Source organism: Lissotriton helveticus, chromosome 1_1, assembly GCF_964261635.1.
Source record: "Lissotriton helveticus chromosome 1_1, aLisHel1.1, whole genome shotgun sequence".
Classification (NCBI taxonomy): domain Eukaryota; kingdom Metazoa; phylum Chordata; class Amphibia; order Caudata; family Salamandridae; genus Lissotriton; species Lissotriton helveticus.
The window spans coordinates 1112688868-1112713418 of record NC_136057.1 but is presented as its reverse complement, the minus strand read 5'-3'; the positions used below and the strand labels follow the sequence as shown (position 1 = coordinate 1112713418).

Genomic DNA, 24551 nt, shown 5'->3' with positions numbered 1-24551 from the left:
TTTTATTGAAGGTGGGGACTGCATGTACAATCTGTTTTATACTTATTCTCCTCTCCAACAAAGATCAAAATGTTCTGTTTTACAAACAACCACCTGGACTTATTTAATTGGAAATTTGTTCTTTGCTTTATTATCATTATTTAGTTCCTCTTTAGCACATATACCACCACTTCTCCAAATCTTTCAGGTGGTTTTAACATACCTTTTTAATTAAACCGAGATTTTTTGAACTTATGTTGATATGTTATTATTTTTATTATGTACTAAATATGAAATCAGCATTTCATGACTGTATTGACACATAATTTTATATGTATTTCTTTGTTTTCCCGCAAACAATTACCCCGTATACATCACTCCGCAATTGTTATACCGCAAGTACAATCACCCCGCAGATTATCACACCGCAAACTTTTACTATGACTTTACCACGCATGCCATTACAACGCAAAGGCATGCATGTTAAAGGTATACTCATCGTAAAAGTTTTAAAGGTAAGTGAGAGTACACTACCCTACCCCCTAATGTAGAATCCCTGCACAACCCACCCTTGACACCAATCCTTTCCCTACATTTACACTACCCAGCACGACCCCCCAAAACTACCATAAAGCACTTTTCTTCCTTACACAAACACTACATTACCTAAATACACTACTCCTGCACGACCCTACACTACACAAACACCACCTCACTACCCTACACTATACAAACACTACCCTAAACCATAAAACACTACCCTACACTACACAAACACTACAACACTACTCTAATCCCTAAAACACTACCCCCAGCATGACCCTACACTACACAAACACCACAACTACCCTAAACCCTAAAACACTACCATACACTACACAAACTCTACAACACTACCCTAAAACACTACCCCCAGCCTAACCCTACACTACACAAACACCACAACACTACCCAAAACCCTAGCACACTACCCCCAACACAACCCTGCACTACACAATCGCTACAACAATTCCCTTAACCCTAAAACACTACCCTGCACGACACCCCGACACTACCTTAAACCCTAAAACACTACCCTACACAAACACTACAACACTACCCTAAACCACTACCCCCAGCATGACCCTACACTACACAATCACTACAACCATTCCCTTAACCCTAAAAGACTACCCTGCACGATCCCCGACACTACCTTAAACCCAGTAGCGGTCGGCAGTAGGTGTTTCTGTAGGGCGGTGACGTGGGCAGGGGGAGGGGCAGGGTGGGGGGTAGTAATGTATGGATTGCGCGCACTGCATCACATTTGGTGATGCAGTGCGCGCAACGAAATTTGTTTTATTTATTTAAATGTTTACTTACCTGTAAAACCCCGTAATCCATACATTACTACCCCCCACCCTGCCCCTCCCCCTGCCCATGTCACCACCCTACAGAAACACCTACTGCCGACTGCTGCTGCTTAAACCCTAAAACACTACCCTACACCATCACCACAACACTACCCTAAACCCTATAACACTACCCCCAGCACGACCCTACAATACCCAACCACCACTACACTACACAAACACAACACTACCCAATCACTACCCCAGCACGACCACACCCCTAAAAAAATTAACCCAAACCCCCTTACCTCTCTCTCGTCGTGGTTCCTTCCTCATGAAGTTTATTTTTTCTTCACTACGCGTGTGCATTTACCATACATGCCTTTACAACGTAATTCGTTGTAAAGGCATGCGTGGTAAGTTCACACGCGTTGTGAAAAAATGCGGCGTGATGGTATGCGGGGTCAATGACCTCTCGGAGTAATGGTATGCGGAGTCAAAGTCCATGGAAAAAAAGATTCGTAGTAAACGTGGATTACCCCGTGGTATACCTCTGGCACAATGTATTTTGTTTGACTATAGGTTGGCTTAATAAGAGTTGGCACCATAGGGATCCTTGTGTTTTTAGTCCCTTTAAAGCACTGACACCTGACTTCGAGTGGTTCTATATAGAAATGTGAAATAAATTAATACATATTTTAGTCCTCGAGCAGGCAATAAAGTTAGCCAATCATCTATCATCTGGCCGTCTTCTCCGCGGTTGAGTCTGTCAATCTGATGCTCTGTAATGCTGATGTCCCATGTTTGTGTGGTTTCAACCACATATTGCTTAAACCTGGAGTGCTTCGACACATTTGCAATTGGTAGGTGAACTATGCCACCATGGATTCGAGCTGGTCAAGTAGCGTGTTTATTCCAGTAATCTGACAGCAGTAGACTGCAAGCTGCCAGCTGCAAAATGGCAGTCTTACTTTTTATGCAAGGGGCATACATTAACATTTTATGGATTTCATGGCAACAATTGCAGATGGTTGGCAATCTTCCAGAGGCAGGTGATGTGTTCAAGAAGAACAGATCGGTAAGTCTATTTTTAAGATCTTTGTAAATAAGTTTGTTTTTTCTCTATTAGGTATCTGTTCCAAAAGGGCTGGTGGCCCTTATGAGTGCTATTCAAGATGGGGCAGCAGCGGATCCAGCAGACTCGAATCGGACCGTGTACCGTTTCCGACAAAATGTAAGGTCTCAAGTTCTAGATCTATCACAGCACTTGTTCAACACTAGGGCATTCGGAACATGAAGAACATATGACTTATTAATCGAAATGCTACAAGTGTAATAAGGTGGAAACCCCTTTTCTTGCCCTACTTCATTGAAACTCAAATATTGCACATTTAAAACCTCTGAAAGTACAGTTTGTGTTTCAAGTAAACTGCTGCCATCAAAAGTTGTTAGAACTAGCAAACGTTCCCTTTAAGAATTAAATGTGTAATATCTTAGTATAATATCTTTGTATATTCCCTGTTAAATTGAAAAAGCAAACAATGCATTTGCTAATGATGATAGAAAACCTTGAAACTAGAGTTAAACATCTCGCAAGAGATTAGTCTTTATTTTCTTTAAAGTTGTATTTTTTTAAATTAACAATTATGATTGAGATTTTTACAGTATCACTTTAAAAGCATGAAGAATTGGGACATATTTATAAGTACCAGCATTTGTTCCACAACTCAAACCACACGGATGCAGAACTGCGATCCCAGAACTTGTCTTTATTGAAATAATTAAAATCCTAAATCTATTAAAATTATATTGAGAATAATCTTGAATTAAATCTATTTCGGATTTAATATTGTAGATATTGTGTATCCTCCCTAATTAAAGTATGGCCATCCACTTAGCTACTGTCTACCTCGACATGTGCATTGCATGTGTCTGGAGAGTAGTTGGGCAATAGCCCTTCTTTAACATGCAGCATGCTTGTGAAAAACTAAATAGTTCTAGATGATCGAAGGTTGGAGAATTTGCGGGCCCTCTCCCAAAAAAAAACTCTCCCTCACCCCATTCTCCCCTGTTAATGAGCTGAGTCTGCTTGGGTGTCTGAGCCATAAGCAGCGAGAAATGGCTGCTTTCACCTTATCCAGGAACCTGGCTGAAGGACTGTCACTACTTTGAGGGCCCAAACCAGCTTGTGTCAATGCAGGGGTTTGTTTCGGTTGGGGATTGGGTCTCGGGCAGGTTCACCCTGACCTTATGGTGCCTGTGTCTGATGTAATGGTAACCAATCCTTGATATATTGTGGGCATTCTCCCCGGCATAGTTGAAACCTTCACATATTTTGTGCATAATTGATATAATTCTGGCTAACCTTTAATTGTGGCACTTCTTCACGTATTGCAGACATTATTGGCAACATTGTAGCTGTCATAGACATTAACCAGGTGTCATAATGATCGTGGTGGTAAAGGCTAAAAGGAGTCCATCATTGATATATTATGCTTTGAAGAAAAAAAAAAGTCCAAGCTATATCCAGCATTACGTTGTCCTTCTTTGGCACATTTTCCAAATGTGTGGTGTTTTTTCGATCACTGGCATAATGGCGTTCATTCCTAATGCATTGTGGGTTTTCCAACATAGCTGTGGCACTCCGCTGAATAATTAATTATGTGCCTGCCTGTTGCCCATTCCTGAATATGTATACAGTTTTTATGTAACTCTGCCTAATATTTTTTTGTTTAAGCTTTAGAGTTTTATAAAGCTTTATACAAGGTAAACCAGGGAGAAGAGCACTTTATTAGAATAATCTTTGAAAATGCATTGATCAAGATTGCAAGTAATCCAACAATACCCAACAAAATCATTAGGTAGCGGACAATGGCTAGATAGAACCCAGAGTAAACCTTTTAGTAATACATTTAGATTAAGAGATTTAGAGGTGAACACATCAGCTAAATATGCAGGGACTGTTTGCATAGATGCCATATATGTACATGTTTTCAGACCGTTAACTTTGTTGCTAAGGTGGGCTATAGATTTCTATATATCGAATGTTTTCAAAAAAATTGTTGTCTACTTGAAAGGTGGCCTGACACCTCCCTTTAACCCTCGTTGTGAATCGACCTAACAAATTAATTGAAAATGTATGATCCAGGCGAATAAGGAGTTTGAAATGGGGTAGTCTCTGTCATACTAATGCATCATCTGTTCTTGGTGACAGACACTTCTTGTTTTGGGTGGTGTTGGTCCCACTTTATGGACCTTTCAGAAATTGGACAATTTCAGATGACCCTTTCGAGCTCATTCACTTGGCCTATTTGTGCAAGCTTGTCTGTATCCTGTTTAGGACAAAGAAGCAAGCACTCTTCTAGACGGGAAACCTACCATCTGTTTTTTGAAAGGCAGCAAGGCCCATGTATAGTGGAACCCCACATTTTAGAAATTAGTTGAAGGGAAATGTGCTGTTGTAGTGCGTTGGAACTGGCGCAGCAGAAATGAGGAATTGGTGGTAAGGCTGCCATGCCTTCACAGGGAAATGTAAATCCAGTCATTGCCATGATCAGATATTCTAATGAATAGAAAAATCCAAATACTAAATGTGGCAAAATGCATTACATAAAAATGGTAGGCAGGAAAGAGACGGTTTCAAAAAGCTGTCTAGTCTACTCCTAAAGGCAGTAGGCGATGGAGAGACCGGCTTAAGTTGGTGACTGTGTTGGGCCAGAGGTTAACAGGTTGAGCAGAATCTATTGTCCCTGGACTGTTCTTCTACAGCCATAATTCAGGGATCTGTGACTCTGCAAAGATTTTCCTGTTATGCTTTCCTGCACAGCACTGCCTAGTTCGTTTACGCAAATAGATGCCGGCTTCACAACACACAGAATGTTCTACACTATCACGTTTCAAAGATGTAAATTGTCTAATTTATGAACCTTGTTTATTAGTCCAATTGTCCACTCCTACATTTTTTTTTTCTTTTTTACATCTTGATGTCCTATTCTGTTGTTGAACTTTTGTGCTTATTTCTGTCTTTCTAGATACCTATACCCTGCTACTTGGTTGCTTTGGTTGTTGGGGCTTTGGAAAGCAGGTTAGTTATTCCATGCTCATTAGGATTTACCTTTCAGATTACACGAATATCATATGTTAAAAGCTGCTGCAATGCCTTCCACTGATAAAATAACCTGTGTACTACAGATGCTTGTATTGTGGTTATAACCCATTCTTTGCCATTAATACTTTTTGTGGATGTTAAATAGTCAAACTAAGCTCTGCCGTATCTTGCTCAGGGTAGTATAATAGCATGAGGATCTCTACTGGTGTTGAAATTACCCATATCCCTCAAAGTAACAGCAAGCAGTAGAAGACAAACCAGTATTTTGAACATTAAGCTGGACGGTCTTACCTTCTAGAATCTCTTTCATTAGAGGAGACATTAAATGGCATTGTTTTTCTCGGTTTACAAATCTAAAGCTGTTCATAATGGTTGTTCTACGCCTATCTTGTAAACATCTTGCCCCTGAAACTTGTGCTATAAATTGCTCCTAACTTAATTTCTTTTTGCAATACATTTTCAATGGTTTTGATCAAATGTCCGCTACAGTGATTGCATATTGTATAAAAAATGGCTTCTAACATAGTCAGTGCAACATGAGGGTGGATTTATGTCTCATTCTCCAGCAATTGCATTGACTGCATGTGTAAATATTGGCTACATCTTAACGTTTGATTCTGAGAGGCTTGGAACCTCCCTCTCTAAAAGGGATTGCATCTGTACCATCTGGGATGCTGAGCTGCTGCTCTGAAAAAGCTGTGGACCCATAGGGCCTTTCACTGGCTGAAACATGTTGGCAAGGATATTGGGTCATAGGGAACACCCTACTTTTGTGATTTTTAGTGTCTACCATCTCTCCATATTAAAGGGATACCTGGAGTGTGGTGGATGTTTAATCTTTAACCTCCCATGGCCTTTTCTCAAAAGCGCTCTCTGAAATACGGTCGAGTCCACCCTGGCCTTTAGGAGCCACGGTGAACCCGATGACGAAGCATGACACTATTAGAGTATGTTCGGGTTACTGTACATAGAGGTATTGCTCCCAGAACTGGTAGAAGCATATTATCACCCCTCTGACAGATTTGTGCCTATATCTAATATTTCAGTTCCTTTTGGGCAGGATACCTATTGATATTGAATATTACTTGGGAGGACGCATCCCGTCCCACTTCCGCTGTGTGGGAGTACCTCTCCACCCTTTAGGCCTATTGGCCGGTCTTGTATACAGGAACAAGAAACTCTACATAACATTCGCTATAAAATTGTACTACACCTCTGCAAAACTGGGGCAAATCCGGCACCTGGGGGCAGGGGATGTTGAATAATTGGTACGCAAAGGCATATAATGAGGTTGTGTCTGTTTTGGGAATGGAGGTTTAAGCCCATTGTAGAAATATCTGTTTCCCATATAGCAGAATTCCCCGTAAGTAATACTGCTTGGAAGCCAAGGTGAGGAAGTATATCCTTTGTGCACCCAAAGGGCAAAATTGTATCTCATACACTTTTGTCCATTAAATAAACCATGTTGGGGTTGTGGTAGTCATACACCACACTGGACCTGTTCACACGGTGAATCTAATACTCAGATCTTTACCAATCCGTAATGAATTCTGTTGGACCAGTGGTCAATCATATGCCATCTGTACTATTTGGATCTGGGTCACCATTTTTTTTAAAAAGGAGTTAAAATTAGCTGTTGCGTTGGTTCCAACTGTTGTCTCCCTCAGTCAATCCCCTCCCCTCATGTGATTCGACCACGCTTCATATGAGCGAGAACAATTCTGTTTTGGAATGTTTCATCTGTGGTTAGTATTGCAGCAAAATTTTGTTTAATGTTTCGGAGACCTGTAAACATGAAAGCGTTCAGGGAAGCACTTTTTCGGTTCTATTATTCTTCTGGATTTAACCATCTTTTTCTGATTTTTAGAGCACTACGGAATTTTCATTCTAATGTTTGTGTTATTGTATGCTGTAAATCATTGTATTTTGTTATCCTACAGAAAGATTGGACCAAGGACGTTAGTGTGGTCTGAGAGTGAGCTCGTGGATGAGGCTGCCTATGAATTTGCAGAGGTTGGTCAATAAAGTAAAATTGTGTCCAATATTTATACACTTCTTTGCATAAAACTGGTTATCACAACCTAGGTCAACTCACTGTAGCTTAAAACTGGGTTCAAATGTTTTTACATTCCAGAGAAGAGAACTTCTGGGCAGTTTTGAGGCAATGAGTGATCTCTGTGAAGTCTCAACCCAACAATATTTTTTTTTTTATTAGCAAAATGACATTTACTGTTGTAAGTAAATATTAGAACATTGGAATGTTGAGAGCTCCATAGAAGACAATGAAGCAGCAGATGCCTATATAAAACTGGTATAGGCACACTGCTCACAACATTTCAATGTTCTAATACATAGCCTTTAACTTTCTCTTCCCCCGCCTCCCCAAAATATATGGAGTGGGCAGGGGAAAGCAAAAGGCAGAGGCTGAGCTGTAAGGCACACCGTAGATTCTAGCTCACCCCAGTGTAGTGTAGCTCCCAGCATCACTGGAGACTTGCTGGGGGGCAGGGTTGGGGGGGGGGGCAGAATGCTGCTCAACTCCTGGGTCTCTCTGACTTGGCTGAACGAGAAAAGACAGTTTAGCCGAGGCCAGGGAGAACCAGGGGCTAACTTAAGCCCCCTTTCACAGCTATCGCCGTGAATGTACCAACAGCCAGCGTAGCCCTGCGTGTGGCTGTTAGCAGTTGAGTAAACACAGCAACCAAGGTGAAACAAAAGGCTTCAGAGCCTCAGAACTCAACTCCCCTGAGCTCTGCGGCCTTTGTTTTTCTAATTAGGGCATTCTGCCCTCAAGGAGTGGGATGTTCTAATAGTCTGCTATAGTGGGCTATATTGGCCAATAAAGGGTTTGTCTCAGGCCTTTAATGCTGGAGTGGGCCATTAATGGCTGGTATAGCCCGCTACAGCCAGCTATAAGGCTATATTAAACACATAGTTACATAGCTCTCATGTTATTGGACTTAACATCCATTTTAGCTGTAAATGCAGTAAAAGATTTGAAAGTTTGCTTTTTAATCTCTAAAACATTCACAAACTGCCGTGAGTTTGTCCATACAGATCTATGTAGATATGAGTAGGAGTTCAGGCAGGGTTGTTCGACTTTGGTTGGCAATTATTTGAGGGGACTGTTGTGGTTTCTCGGTCTAAGATATTTTATTTTTACAAACTGATCATATTCCTTGAGGTTATGCCATTACACCAAAACCTGGACAGACAAATACGTTTGAAAAACCACAAGGGAGTGAATTTTGGACGAAGATGTAAAAAGAACAAAAACAATTACTAAAATAATAAATCTATACTGTAAGTGCCTTGTTATGAAAAGAAAATGGCAAACGATATTTCTTCTTATAATTTAGACAATTATTTTGCAAGCTTGAAGATATGCCTGACAGTCCCCCATTTTGACACCAATGCCGATCTCAGAGTAGCGGGCTTAATCTGGTCATCCTCTCTCTTAGAGGCATTTTACACATTTATACCATTACATATTCCACAAACGTAGCTGGCACCCATTGAGGAAGTAATGGATTTTCCATTGATGGTGATGAAACCGAACACTCTTAATGGGTCCCTCATATCTGACCCTTTTTTTCTTTTTTGGCCCTCATTACAAGTTTCCAGATAATCCTAATTCAAGCAGAAACTGGAATCTACACCTGAATTTGGCAAACGGTGTATAGAAAAGCTGTGCCTTAAAGTTTTGACTCTCTCATTTCACCTGTTAAAAGTAGGCATAATTTCTGAGTGGAAAAGTCCACAGAAACCGCAAAACCTGTGCAATTCTGCTCAAACATGGATCCCCCAGTGGTGTTATTCCAAGTGGTAAAACCTTTAATTGGGTGATTGTATAGAAACCCACTGCTTCTACATTTACCCAGGGTAAAGCTAATTCTAGTTTACCATCTGTATCCACCTTTTCATTCCCTTCCTCTGTCTCAAATTTTCAGAAAGAACTGATGCTTGTCTTATACGTGCTTGGAGTATTATTACAATCCAAAACATAGAGGTTTCCTTTTTCTTTATACTTCGGCATAACATGATGGATGTTTCCTTCTCTACTCAGATAGCCCTTCTTGCACGCTCTGTTGTCTTTACTAAAAGAAGCCAACGCATTCATTGTGTGTTCATCACGTCTAAATGTTTTTTCTTTCTGGAGGTTATTTTCATCACCTTTTACAACCTTCGCCGCTTAAACAGAAGACGTTCCTTAAGAAAGGTTTACATGCGTGATCACTTAACCCAGAAGGCTGTGGATGGCAGATAAGCAAGCAACTCTAAGCTTTCTTCACACTTATTATTCATGAGGCTCATGACCCTTTCGTCCTAAACTAAATCACATAAAACTCAGCCAAACCTCCAACCTTTCTCTGGCATGCTGCTTTGAGAGTTCAAAAACCTATACCACCCATTCATCAGAGCTACCACACAAATGAGACTTTCAGTGTTGGAACTCACATATGCCAGTGCTTCATGCGATGATGGCAAAACGAAGACCTCACTGTGATGCAAATTCTCCACCTTGGGGATCACCAGTTCTTGCAGGAAACTTAAAAGGGAAGGGTGGAGACCTATTTAAACTCAAATGCTGCCATGGTACTAGTAGCTTGCAATAACTCGCCCTGGCTTCTCTACATGCAGAACATGTGCCTTCTTCAATCAAGACAGAAGATAGCCACAGATTTGTATTGTCCTCCTCATTTGTGTGAGCTATCTTTAAAATGGCTTCTGCCAGACCTACAAATGTACACATATTACATTACTATTCTCAAGCTCTGCTGTCCAGCTAACAGTCTCCAACTGAACAGCTGAGGAACCATGCAAAAGGCTGTAACCAGCAAACACACAAAATGTAATTCTGCAGCAAGTAAAGCAATATTGCACAATGCATGTTTGGAATTCTGCAAAAAGTGTAGGACATGGAGAGTAACTACTAAAAGCAACCCCCCAAACAAAAGGAACCATGCAACCTCATCAAACATGCAAAACCTAGCTCACAAATGCCACAGAACCTGCCAAAACATCCTCCTAAATAATAGACTAAAGTTTGAACCTGTAGGATCTCATTCAACCGAGGTAGACCGCACGCTCTGATGGAATTGCAGATGCAGTATCAAGGAGTTAGATGTACAGTATATATGGAATAAAGTACCCTGTGCCATACATGATAAAGATATCACAAGTTACTGAGAAGTTCCATGATCATATAGAGGAATGAGGCAGACCGTGTATTTATTGTGTGTGATGTGCTCCTTTCTCTCTCATTATAGCAGCTACTGTCCTTTTTCTCTAACTCAGTTGCCAGTTAGTTACATATGGTTTTGGGAAAAGGGCTCTTTTCTTTGAAAATGTGTATGAGTGAAATACTCGGAGTAAAATGTAAAAGACTTTTTATCTTGCTCTTGTTTTGAAAGCATCTTGCATATCCCTATTTTAGGAAGTAAACAACTAAGAAGGAAAGGACCAGTGAATTCTCTGGGAAGAGGAAGTCATTTGAGTGCTTGACTTTGACTAAATTATGTGTGCAGTTCATTCTGTTTGTTGAATGGGAGTTGGATGTAAACTAACAAAAGCCCCCCATCTTATACACTTATTTAAATCCGACATTTCTATTTGGACGTAAATAAAATGACAAACTAAATGAGACCTCAATCTAATTAAACAATTTACTTTTCAGACAGAAGCTATGTTGAAAGTGGCTGAAAGCCTCGCTGGACCTTATGTGTGGGGGCAGTACGACCTCTTGGTCCTGCCACCCTCATTTCCTTATGGCGGCATGGAGAATCCTTGCTTAACGTTTGTCACTCCCACTCTATTGGTAAGTAATGTGGAAATTATGGCCCATTCGAAGCTTACACTTAGATCTTTCTCTTAAGGTGTTTTTAAGAACTTGTAGGAGTATTGTAAAAACAATTATGTGTAATACAACTGTAGTTTGGTTTCCAGGATTGCCATTTTCTGAATATTGAGTTTGGCATTTTCATATTTAGCATTGTTAATTTCACACTCACATCTTTCTCTTCACCTGCCCAAGGGGTTTTGAGACTTGCTATTTTGCTAATATCCCCACTCGCCCATTGCTTACCCATCATTGTCACTCTTCCTTGCTGCCACCTAGGTGTAACTTCCTCTTTCTGTGGAGTGTGTGCCAAAACACAGATTGATTCATCTTAATTAGTGTCCAGCCACCTTTCATGCTTTGAGGTACTAATTCTTCTTTTTCTCCTCTTGCCTGCCCCTTTTCAGGACTGCTTGATCCCCTCCCCTTCTCCCTGTTGCTTTTTGCCCCGCCTACCATTTTGCCCTGCTGCTGTTTCCCCCACCCGCCCGCCACTGCTCCCTGTTGCTTTTTCCGTCTCCCGTCCGCCCTTTCTCACTGTTGCTCTTTTTCCCCCACCCGCCCTTTCTCCCTGTTGCTCCCCCCCCCTCCCGGCCACCCCTTCTCCCTGTTGCTTTTCCCCCCCTCCCGGCCACCCCTTCTCCCTGTTGCTTTTCCCCCCCTCCCGGCCACCCCTTCTCCCTGTTGCTTTTCCCCCCTCCCGCCCGCCCCTTCTCCCTGTTGCTTTTTCCCCCTCCCGCCCGCCCCTTCTCCCTGTTGCTTTTTCCCCCTCCCGCCCGCCCCTTCTCCTGTTGCTTTTTTCTCCCTCCCGCCCGCCCCTTCTCCCTGTTGCTTTTTTCCCCCTCCCGCCCGCCCCTTCTCCCTGTTGCTTTTTTCCCCCTCCCGCCCGCCCCTTCTCCCTGTTGCTTTTTTCCCCCTCCCGCCCGCCCCTTCTCCCTGTTGCTTTTTTCCCCTTCCCGCCCGCCCCTTCTCCCTGTTGCTTTTTTCCCCCCGCCCGCCCCTTCTCCCTGTTGCTTTTTTCCCCCCTCCCGCCCGGCCCTTCTCCCTGTTGCTTTTTTCCCCCTCCCTCCTGCCCCTTCTCCCTGTTGCTTTTTTCCCCCCTCCCTCCCGCCCCTTCTCCCTGTTGCTTTTTTCCCCCCTCCCTCCCGCCCCTTCTCTCTTGCTTTTCCCCCTCCCTCTCGCCCCTTCTCCCTGTTGCTTTTTTCCCCCCTCCCTCCCGCCCCTTCTCCCTGTTGCTTTTTTCCCCCTCCCTCCCTCCCGCCCCTTCTCCCTGTTGCTTTTTCCCCCTCCCGCCCACCCCTTCTCCCTGTTGCTCTTTTCCTCCCCCGCCCGCCCCTTCTCCCTGTTGCATCCCCCCACCTCGGGGTAGCTATTTCCCACTGCCCGCCCGACCATCCTCCGGGTTGCTTTTACCCACCGCCCGCCCAAGCTCTTGAGACTCTTCATAGAGCTCACTGGTTTTCAACTGATATTTATTTTGATTAAACATCCATCAGCCTGTTTGCTTCTTTTCACAGCAGCGTGATGCTATCGTTCTCTATCAGGATTGATTATTGAGCAGATCTGCTACTCCTATTTGGAAAGGATTTTTAATCACTTAGCTGCTGAGGATTTTCTCGCTCAGTGCTGAGCCCTTTTTGACTTTTTAGCTATTTGAGGTTGTTCGTACTAAGGCCTCCATAATTTCTTTTCCACACATTAGCTACATAGCTGCATTTTTGTATTTTGAGGAAAATGGGAAAATGATGTTCTGCAAAAATGTCTTTGTTTTTTCTTCCTAAGGAAAGATTTGCTGTGCTGAAATCTTCATCTTCCAAGTTTTCAGGAACATGCAGATCTATGTCAAACATTTTTCTTTTACCAATTTTGGCATTTTTTCTAAAAGGTAGCAAATTTTTCCTAATTTTTGTGCTTTCAACTTAATTTCAGTTGTTGGTGGAAACAGGTGTGGAACGCATTGGTAAATCTAGAAAGCTAGCAGTCATTTGTGTAGATAAATCCCTTAAGGGTTTACCAAAGAAACTAACTGTTAGAATAAAAAAAATTAAACCCGATTATGAAAGAACTAGTCATTTGTGATTTTTTTTTTCCATCTGTAACTTCTTGTCACAATGGCAGATTTATAAAAGCAATACAGCTGTATCTCTGTAGGCTCGTCTAGTTGCTGGGATATGTACGGTTTGTAGATTCTCTAAGAATCTAAGCTACTTAGAGTCAACAACGAAGCTCTACCTTACAATGGTTTTTCATTGCCTACTGAGTATAGAGCAATTAAAAAAGTAAAATATAAAGAGCAAAAATGGGTATGAAGGAAACCTATGTATTTCTGAAACATACACCAGATACTAAGTTTAGGATCTCTGAATTTGTAGGTACCCTTAGTCGCATGTGATTCAGAGGGCATTTTGCACAATGTCTTCTTTCTTACACACTAGTTTGTTTAGAAAGCACAATTGCAAAGAAATCCAATTGGTAATGGCAAATGTATTATTCTGTGATCTCCCGATAAAAATGGTATCACACTTATGTGGGTGGGCCTAGCCCTCGCCACAGAAAAGGACCCAAAATGCAGCTTGAACAACTTTTTCCACTGAAACCAACACCTTTTCTGCAATTTAGTTAGCTGTGGATTTTGGGGCTGCAGCCAGCACCTTGGTAAACCTATCAAACTTGCACATTTACCCAGGAGACTCTGGGGTGTTGTGACTTGCATGGCTCTCACAAGGATCTTTTACCAAAAAGCTCTTCCAAACTTCAAATTTTGGCTTAAAACACACGTTTTCTTTTGAATTTTTTTTTATTCCACCATCGGTTTAGGTAGATAAATACAAAAGCATCCGTAAATAATAAAACATTCTTAAACCAGGAAAAGGAAGAGAGAGAAGGAAACATTAAAAATGCAAATCCTGAAAGCTAACAAAAAAATGCGCACTATAGTACCACTATATCCAAGTTAAAGAATATACCAATGCTGTCAAAAGAAAAAGGGCAAGACCTACACAATAAATCCAAAACATTTAAATCCCTGGCTTAAACCTGGGGTGTAGTCATTCTGATTTTCCAATCTATTACTGGAGCCCAAATAAGTTTTCCTAATTTTCCTAATTTCCTAGCCTTCCACACTTTCTTCTCATGCAGACCCTTCTCGAAATTGAACATAGCTAAGAGTTGTGTAATCCATTGTTGAAATCTAGGGGGTTAGGGTCCATCCATGCATATGACACACAGATTCTGGCCATAGCAAGAAATACAAATTCCCTGTGAGGTGCCAGAGTTCCATTTCTGGCCATACCTAAAACATCAGCTCGGCAGACGGTTTTATTTGAATCCTCAGGATTTGCCCCATAAAATCCTCTATAGCTCTCTTAAGAGGTTCAAAAGCAGGGCGAGAGGCAAACATGTGAACAATATCTGCTTCGTCAATTTGGCAGCGGGGTCAGAGAATACCCTCAGTCCCTCCCCATTGAGCTATCTTAACTGGGGTGTAGTAAAGCACATTTTTTTTTAAATGTTGTGCTTGGAGGCTCTCTACTCTTAATACAGTGTAGCCAAGCTTAAGCGAAGCCCTAAACTCGCCCCATTCAATGTTCAGCTTCCGCTGCCATAGAGTGTTTTTGTAAGTCATCGCCCTGTAGTTGTCTCAGCTCTCCATGAATCTGGGCGATAGTACACCCATCAGGTTTTTGGACCCCTTCCATATCTGGATCTCTAGAGAAAGCTCTCACTCCCCCCTTCTTCCTTAAGATAGAAGACCGAATCTAGAGGAATTAAAAAAACTCCCTGTGATCCATGTTAAAAAGGGATTGGGCTTTCTCAAATGAGATTATACCATCTGATTCAAAGAGGTCTCCCATCGTCTTCACTCCTAAAACATCCCACCGCCGCATAATTCCATTGTGAAAGATCTCGGGTAGAGCCGGATTCCCTAATAGAGTAGTGTAGTAGTTCATTCTTCCTAACCCCAACTTTTTCCTGACACCTGTCTAAACCACTGCTGCTGTACCAAGGGTTTTGAATTTAACTTTTTTGTAATAACTGGCAGAACGAAACCTCAAAAGCCAGTTAGGGGCTTCTCTTTGTAAGAGTAGTTCATATACATCCGGAGGAGCATCATCCCTCCACTAGTCAATTACCTTTCTCCCAATAACCCTCGGATATATTGGATCACCGCGGTGCAATAGTATGGTTTTAAATCCGGTACCGCCCAGCCCTCTCTCTCCCTAGATAGGAACATATATCCAAGTTCTCTTCTCTGCTTCCCTTGAGGCCAAATATCTCAGTTAATCATTCTCTCCATTTCCTTAAACCAATGATTTTCGAATTTCAGGGGTATCCTCCTGAATAGATACATTTTGGGCAGGAATATAATTTTAATGATATTACAGCGCCCCGCAATCGAAAGATGTAAATTATTTAGCCTATCAAAGTCTCTCTTGGATTTTTGAATCATGGGGGCAAGGTTCTTTTCGACAACTTTACTCAATTCTGATGTTATAATAACCCCAAGATAGGTGGCGGATTCAGTCACTCTTGGATTCGAGATAGAGAGCCTGTTATTAACTACAATTTGCGTCTTTCCGTGGTTGAGTCGATAACCGGAGACTACCCCAAAGCATTCCACCTCATGCTCTATTTCTGTTGAAGCCACAGATGGATTTGCCACAGTTATTGCCAGGTCATCTGCATATCCCAAAATCTTAGTTTCAAATCCGTTCAGTCGTATGGGGAGGATACCCTTATTTGCCTCAATTTTCCTAATGAAAGGATCAATATAAAAAGCAAATAAGAGGGGGAGAACAAGGACACCCGTGCCTCGTCCCTCGCCTAATCGCAATCGAGTTACTTTGCTCCCCCATCAACCGAAGTCAAATCTTAGGATTCCTGTATATTGTCTGTATGGCTTTGATACAGCCCAAAGATAGCCCCATAAGACACTATCAAACGCTTTCTCTGCGTCCAGCAGGATAAGCGCCATAGGATTTCGTGTGACAGACGTACCATCAAACAGAGTACAGACTCTGCGAATGTGTTCGGCTGTGCCTCTGCCTGGGATATACCCGTGCTGACTGGTGAGATCACCTTCCCAATCATGGTGCTAAGCGAGTCGCTAGGAATTTTGAATACATTTTTGCATTGCTGTTCATTAGGCTAATCTGTCTATAAGAACCAAGCTCGTCAGGGGGCTTTCCTTTCTTTAAAAAAATAATCATACTAGCTTCTGCCCATGACTCTGGGGGTGTTTCCCCACTCTGTGCCTGGCACATTACGAAGCTTAAATCTCCTCCCAAAGTTGAAAAAATAAAACTTATACAATTCTAGTGGAATTTGGTCGGGGCCTACTGCCTTGCCTAATGGCAATTCTTTAAGGCTTCCTGAATTTCTTCGTATGAGAACCTATCTTCCAAAGCCCTTGAATCTTCTGCTGAAAATGTCTCGACCGTGAGCAAAGCTAAATATTTTTTTATATTCTCTGGTTCCCTTTGTGCATTTTTCCTATATAAGTTTTCACAATAGCTATGAAAAACCATGCATATTTCACTGGGTATTGTGACAATTCCCCCTCTGAGTTTTTATTCTCTAAGATGTCTTCCCCCGGTGGCTTTCTGTCTAGTCCTTACAGCTAAAATTTGCCCAACTAAATTCATTGCAAGATTGCCTCCAGGCCAAGAATTTTCCTGCAGGTCTTGCTGCCATGTTTTCACCTGCTGCAGCCTTTGCTACCGCTAATTTCTGGAGAGTCTCATCTGTATTTGAGCCAGTGGCAATCGCCCTAACTAGTTCTTCTTCCAAGTCTATAATTGTTCTATGCATGGTCTTAATCTCTTTTTTTTCTTTTTTTATTCCGTTTCAGCGAGTAACTTGGGGTTTCCCCCCCTGATACCAGCCTTGAGAGCATCCCATACCACCCTATATCCAGCACTTCCCCTATTCATCTCTAGGAATTCCTCAAGCCATTTGCTCATATGTTGCACATAGTTCGGGTCCTGTAGCAGGACGTGTTCAAAGGTCCAACTGCTTTCCGATACCCCCCCACCCCCCCCAGCACAACTTTGAACCACCAGGACCAAGGGATTATGGTCCGAAATCACCCCAAGGGAATTTCTTAATGGTACAAGTGAGGAGGAGATGAGATGAAACTAAGAAGTAATGTAGCCGTGCTACAGCTCTGTGCGGTGCAGAGTAGTATGTGCTGCCCCCCTCCTGTAGTTTCAATTGCGCCCAAGCATCTAGAAGTCCATTATCCTCCATCTTCTGAATTAGGGCCCTGTGGCCTTTTTTTCCTGCCTGTATATTTACTTGGATTCCCCTTTCACAATCCTTCTATGCCATTTATATTAAGTTCACCACATACGATGATCGGTAAAGGCCACTTAGCCAGTACCGAGTTGAAAAAATCGAATATTTCGGGGTCATCCCCCGTTGACCCATAGATTGAACATAGCATAAAGTTAAATCCCTGTTCTTGGCATTCAACAATTGCTCATCGACCAAACCCATTGTTTAAACACAATCCTCCTCTTCTGAGCCAATATTGCTACCCTAGTGTCCTAGTGTCCTGTGTGGTGTGTGCTATCAATTGAAATCCCAACTGTTGTAGGAGAAACCTCAATATGCATCTCCTGCATGCAAACTATATCTGCATGTAATGTCTTAAGCTGTTCCTTCGCTATCCTATGCTTGGCAGCATCGTTCAACCCACATATATTAATCGTTGCTATATGCATGATGTATGTGCTTTACCACCCAGTCCCCTATTTCCTACTCTTCCTTTTTCTGTCGCTTGTTTTCCCACACTACCTCCCTCACATGATTGTGTCTTCATTTCTCCCCTCCCGATAAGCCTACGCTTATCCCTGCTCTGCCCTCCCTGTCCTTGTGGGACCCCACTCCACCCCCCACCTACAATGTGAGACCAGCAGATCTAAGGTCTCTGTGATAAAACCTGAGTCAGCCGCCTGCCTACTAAATGTTTTTCTGTTTTATTTCTACCCCTTTTAATTCTCCCCTCTTATCAACCCATCCGTAACACGTTCATCCTAGCTTTTCTTTCCACAGTGACACCCCCCCTACCCCTCCAGAGTACTGGGCTATTCCAGTGATGATAAAGTGAAAATGATAAAGGGTCCTGGTTGTGCCCTCCACCTTACTTCAATCTAAAAACTTAAATGATGCTGGGGGGAGGGGGGAGGGGTAGTTAGTTTTTCATTATAGTCTTTAACTTGACTCTCTGAGGTAGAGACTCTTGTACTGTTCTTACGTATAATCTTTAATTGTGCATGGTTAATCAAATACGCTTGTGCTCCCAAGGCTCGACAGGGCTGTAACAGTTCTCTTAATCTCCATTGTCATTCCACGGTAACGTGGCAAAAATCCGGTTTCGCAAAGGACTGATTCTCATAAGCCCTTCTGGCATTCGGGCGGGCCTTAGCATATACTTCCTCTCAGAGCAGAAAGTTACCAAAACAAATTAGCATTGCCCTTGTCATCGCAGTTCCTTCTCTACCAGGTTGTAAAGGTTTTTTTTTCAGGGTAATTTGGAAGCGGTGAGCCCTCTGTATCTGTTTCCTAATTCCAGTGCTGGAGTTCTGGAAAGGCTTCCTTCATGATTCTCAATATATAGGCCCGTAAGTCACCCCCTTCTATTCTTCCTCAATACCAAGTATTGGGAGGTTATTGCACCTTTGTCTGTTCTCAAAATATTCAATTTTCCATTGAAGACCTGTGAATATCGTTGCATAAGTTTCTGGCTGTGCCTGAGTTCTGACCAAGCCATCTTCAAGTGTACTTGTTCTCTCTTCAATGTGCGTCAGTCTTGAGTTGATATCGGTGCAAGCTTTAGCCATTTTCCTCACTGCACCCTTAAGTTTCTTTGATGCCAGTCTATTTTTCTTTCCATCCATTCGAGTCTCTTCCTGTAGTTACTTTATAGATTCCTAAATCATTTTCAAAGAGGGAGCAGCGTCCTCCTCCATCCATGAGAGATTGGGATAAACACCCCTAATAGCAGAGTAGTCTCATTTTAGGTTGTGGTCTGTGTTGGATCTGGTGTTGTCTTTGGCTTCCCTTTCCAATATGTGAGAATATCTTTGTTTCTTCAGGAACCTCTTTTTCCTGACAACCGTGTCTTTCTGCACAATACTTAGACTAATAAATAATAAAATAATAATCATTGAATTTATAAAGCGCCTGGTTACGCTGTACGAGTGTGTCCCCGCTCTGTAAAACGGCAATAGCCAGAGCCTCTTAACTGCTATTTCTTCCCACCCGCCCAGAACCTAGCCTAGAGCTGCACGTTGCTACTATCTTCCATCTCAGAGGAGTTAACTTGGGAACCATCAGTCACAAGATATAATTTGTCCCCTAGATTCAAAGTATCCTCCTTAAAACCAGTACCCTCCTCAACTAATAAGCTAGTGTCCAGTTGGACTACGGTGCCCGCTGGCCCTTCCTGTGCCAGGGGGGAGTAGTCTACACTAGCAGGATTGTCCCCCCAAGTTGGGACTGTCTGCCCAGATTCTGAAGACTATGGAGGTCTATGGTTGTTGGGGGCCTCCGGGCTTTCCATAGCAATCTTGCCACAGCGCTCTTCCGTCAAGATTGTCTCTTTGCCAACTGAATATTTGCCACAAGTGGTATCCCCGTGTGCGAAGTGCTCCCCAGCATTGTCTGTATCAGCTTGTTTAATAAATTTTTTCTTGTGGTTGGACAATGTGTCCTTACCATCGGCTTGGGGGGGTCGTGGTGAAAAAATCTGTGATGCTGTGTTGTCCCACTTGCCCTTGAAGTGCAAGAGGTGGCTGTGAATGTGGATGCAACTGTGGTTGTACATATGCCATGGGATCGATTAGACAGGCTTTCTTTCCCTTAACCCCAGCATTACTGTCATTTAGTTCATATTGTTTTTCAGCCTCCTGGCTCTCACCTTTCTTTGGGCCAACCTGGGTCAGTTTACCCTTCACTGATATCCTGGTGTTGGAATTCGTGGAGCATGCCGGTTTGGCTCCCTTGGTACCATGATGCTAGCGTTTGGCTCTACACTCGCCTGTGCTTCGGGAGCCTTCAGGTGTGCCACCCGGCTGGGCTTAGGAGGCATACACGCTTCCTCTGCTCCGTTGGTGCTCCTTTGCACAGTGAGCCACCCGACCTCTGCGGGCGCTCCGGTCTGTACATGGAGGGGATTTAATAGGTATATTTGGTGTGGTAAAGGTCTTGGATCGCTAAAAGCACTTTCTGCAACAAGGGACGACCAGCGCGGCTGTCTCAGTCAGGCTCAGTCAGGTACCATCTTGTCTTCCATAATCGTTGCAGTTTTCATTGCAAGTTGTGAAATCTGCAGGAAGCCACACATTTCCTACCGGTCAGTATTCCCCCAAATCTCCCGATAAAAATGATACCTCCTGCAACAGGAAGAGGCCATAAACGCAACTTGGACACACAACGTTTTTCTACTGTGAACCAACCCCTTTTTTTATTTTTTGCAATTTGGTTAGCTGTAGATTTTGGGCCTTAGATCAGCTGGCACCTAGGGAAACCTACCAAAACCTGCACGTTTCTGGAATCGAGATACCTGGGAGAGTCCAGCGTGGTGTGACTTCTGTGGCTCTTACCTGGTGATTTTACCCCGAAGTCCTTGCAAGCTTCCGTTGTGGCTAAAACACACATTTTTACTTATTTCTGCGGGGGATTACTTCGGAGAGCCACAAACGTCCTCCTATCTAGAGTTTCCACTTGTCTTCCAGTAAGAAAAGTACCTCATTTGTGTGAGTGGGCTAAGAGACCACAACACAAAAGGCACCTAACGAGGACTCTCTTTGACCTTGGTTTGAGCCATCCTTGTTGCAGGCACTAGGCCCAGCCATACAAGTGGGTCAGTGGTTTATCGGGACAAGTGGGTAACACTGGGTGGTCATTTTTTTTGATTCTAGAAGTTTTTCATAGAAATCTAAAGAAACATTGTGATTTATAGGCAGTTTTAGATTTGCAGGGCATTGTGGGTATGAAAAAATTGTGCGATCCAATCCAGGCACACCACCGTGAAATCCCATGGGTGTCTAGTTTTCAAAGATTTCTGTGGTTGATGGATTTTCATGGGTGGTGTAGGATTTCAGCCCCAGATACTGCAGCTACCCTTATTGCTGATCTTTACATGTATCGCTTTAGGGACTTTCGAGTTAGTCTCTTGGCCCACTCATCCAAGTGGTGTATTGTTGTTCTTGGGAAATGTGTGGGAACTCTAGATGGTAAGAAATTTGTGTCTCTCTGCAGATTCCATAACTTTATTGCACGGAAGTGTGTTTTTAGTCCAATTTTGAGGTTTGTAAGGACTTTTGACGATGAAAACCTTGTGAGATACACTCCGACCACGCCACTCTTAACTCATCTGTTTGTTTAGATTCCAGAAAAATGCAGGTTTGGTAGGTTTCCCTGGGTGGCAGCAAAGACTAGCCCCAAAATTCACCCCTACTCACATTGCAAAAACAGGGTGGCATTCATTGGCAAAATGTGATGTGTCCATGTTGAGCTTTGTGCCCTTTTCCATTGTAGGCAGTAGGCCCACCCACACAAATTGTGCTCCATTTTTATGTGGAGACATGTGAGAACGCGAAGTGGTTGGTAATTTGTGTATTGCAACAGATTCCAGAAATTTCCAACACATCATGTTAATAAATTGGTGATCTTAGCCGTTTACACACTTTCAAGTTATGCTGGGAATTGTGTTAAAGTGAGAGGGATCAATGCTAGTTACACCTTCATGGGCACTTTAACGTGTTCCGTACTCAAAAAATGAGGGGTTGTTACTGAACTTTTGTAGTGAAACCACCACGTAAACAGGTTGATTTTGAAACCTCTAGAAGTGTTATATTCAAAGATCAAATAATAATCACAGTTTCAGAATATTGATCCAAGACTACTAACGGTGAACCATAAAGCCATGCCAAGGCACCAACCATTCACAAGACTTTCATACCTCCAGCCTTTAAAGGGCCCATCACATTCATATGACATAGGACAGAATCACCAATCAAACCATCTTTCACCCATTCATCAATCAACTTGTATACAAACACAACACAAGTAACCTCTACACACATCTGGCCAGACATGTTGATGGGCGATAGCTCAACAGGCTTTACAAATTAAAATAAACTTTGAGCAAGTGTTTACTACCCTAGCACGTATCTGCCTCTATCAACGTTCTGAGCATTACAGAGTATGTTCCAAGTGAACCTTTACTAACGCCGCTCATGATAGCCACACGAGGCTCAGAGACGTCTTTCGTGTGCCCTTAGCGCACTCGCCATGCTAAATCCAACTTCTTCCAGTTTGTGGATGTGAGTTGGGGAGTGTCTGCGGATACCTTGAGGTCTAGATTGCTTGAACCGGGTGAGCATATCTGCTTTTGAAACTAAGATAAACATGCTGGCAAAGTGTCCTAAGTTCCCTAAAGAGCTTGTCCAAAACTACTAAGGATGTTAGTTTTTTGGCACATAGGGTTCTCCGTGACATTGTGGCATATGTCCCGTGCACCATTATGTGCAATAATGTGACTGTAATGCTTCCGTCATACGGCAAACTAAACATCCACCACATTCTGGCAAAAGATGAACCTGGCAAGCAGGCCTGTAATATGACCCATACGTGTAGTGTTTAGTCCAGAGTTGTGTAAAATGTTATGTGCATTCGTAAATCGCGCAGAGGGTGTCCTACCACTGACACAGGAGCAGTCTGGGCTGATCCATGTACTCTCCTATATGAAAATCCAAGTCTTTAGTTTCATGTGGAATTCAAGACATAGCTGTGTAGGGACAGGTTCTTACAGGCTTTCAGAGCAAGGTAGGAGAGGGCACTACTATCTGTTTTGGTGCTGCTTATGTATGAGATGTGTGGAAGTAGAAGTCTTGCTGAAGGTGTCTGAAATCTGTAGCGGTTTTTAAGGTATGTTGGGCCAGTGTTTTGTAAGGCTTTGAATGTATGCATGAGGAGCTTGAAGAGAGCTTGCTTTGTAGCCAGCCAGTGAAGCTCTTTGAGCTGCAGGATGTGTGCGTTGTTGGAGGTTAAGGGTGCGTTTGACTTCGGTATGGTTTGGAGTCATCTGCTTAATTGAGTGAGGGAGTAATTGAGTATTGGGGTCAGTGAGGCACAGATGGGTTTGATTCATTTGGTGAAGATCAAGTGACAGCATGTGTTTCTCTACTATCTTGACTGTCTACCTTCTACCTATGCAATATGCCTTTAAAAGCCCAGCTAGTCTAAGCCTTTACTATGCGTTTTTCTACCTGATCATGTCTCTGTCTCCTTCAAAGTCCTGACTGATACCATATACTTGCCAAATGAACCTTTACTAACGCCTTCCATGGCAGTAACCTGAAGGTCAAGAAAATATGTCTCGTGCATTTAGCGCACTCGCTGTACTAAATCCAATTCTTTCCAAGTTGTTGATGCAAGTTGGGGGTGGGGTTGTCCAAGAATGCCTCTATTCTGATTTTGCCTGCACTGAGTGAGTAGATATCACCTTTAAATTAATGCATTCTTGCTGGGAAAGACTCTCCTACGCTACGTAAAGAGCACTTCAAAAACTACTGAAAGCTTTTTAGGTTTTGTTGCACTGGTTACTTTGTGATAATGTGGGCTATGTTCCGTCCACCTTTATCTACAGTGCAGTGACTGTAATGCACTTGTCATATGGCAAGTCTACCTCGTTCTGTAGTAGGGGATCTCTGTGTATAGTCATAATCTAGTGAATAGTCCCGCCCATGTGCGAGGACCCCGGCAATCAGAAATAATCTCTTAAGTTGTCAGAAAATTGCAGAACTGCAAAGACACTTAAGAGAAAATTTAAAGACAAATAATGCAGCCTATATTCACAGGCTACACTGTCCAGTACTTCAACTAGAAAATTCCACCAAAAATCCACAAACCGCAAAGCCTGTCCAGATTTCCCTTGCTTCAACAGCAAACACCCTCAGAAATGATAGAGAGGAAGGCATGGACAGACAAGCCCCATAGGCTGCCATTATGTGGCTTAAATAGGATACTGTGCCTTTAAGAGAACTTTCCAGAACTTCTCCCAGAATGCATAGCAGGTCCCTCTCACTTTCAGTTCTTTTTTCCGGCTCCTGCTTACAGGACCCTGGTGCATTGAGCTCTCCCTTTTTCAAGGGTTTATTGGAGTGTTTGTACACTTTTTGGATTTAAAAGTGTTTTCAGTTGCTACTTGGTGTTTCCTTTCACTTCTGTGTGTTTGTTCAGGCTTTTTAGGGATCTAAAATGCCTGCTTTATTCGTCAAGTGCC

General features: G+C 42.7%; 1 protein-coding gene across 2 annotated transcripts in view; it reads left to right on the top strand.

Moving 5' to 3' along the window:
* The window catches only part of LTA4H (leukotriene A4 hydrolase), a 309801-nt gene that overhangs the window by 108995 nt on the left and 176255 nt on the right, over window positions 1-24551 (top strand). For both annotated transcript variants that reach the window (XM_078678783.1, XM_078678777.1), the window contains exons 5-8: window positions 2440-2544; window positions 5342-5394; window positions 7359-7431; window positions 11096-11236. In XM_078678783.1, the coding sequence (XP_078534909.1) occupies window positions 2440-2544; window positions 5342-5394; window positions 7359-7431; window positions 11096-11236 (372 nt within the window). The remainder of the gene's footprint in view (window positions 1-2439; window positions 2545-5341; window positions 5395-7358; window positions 7432-11095; window positions 11237-24551) is intronic.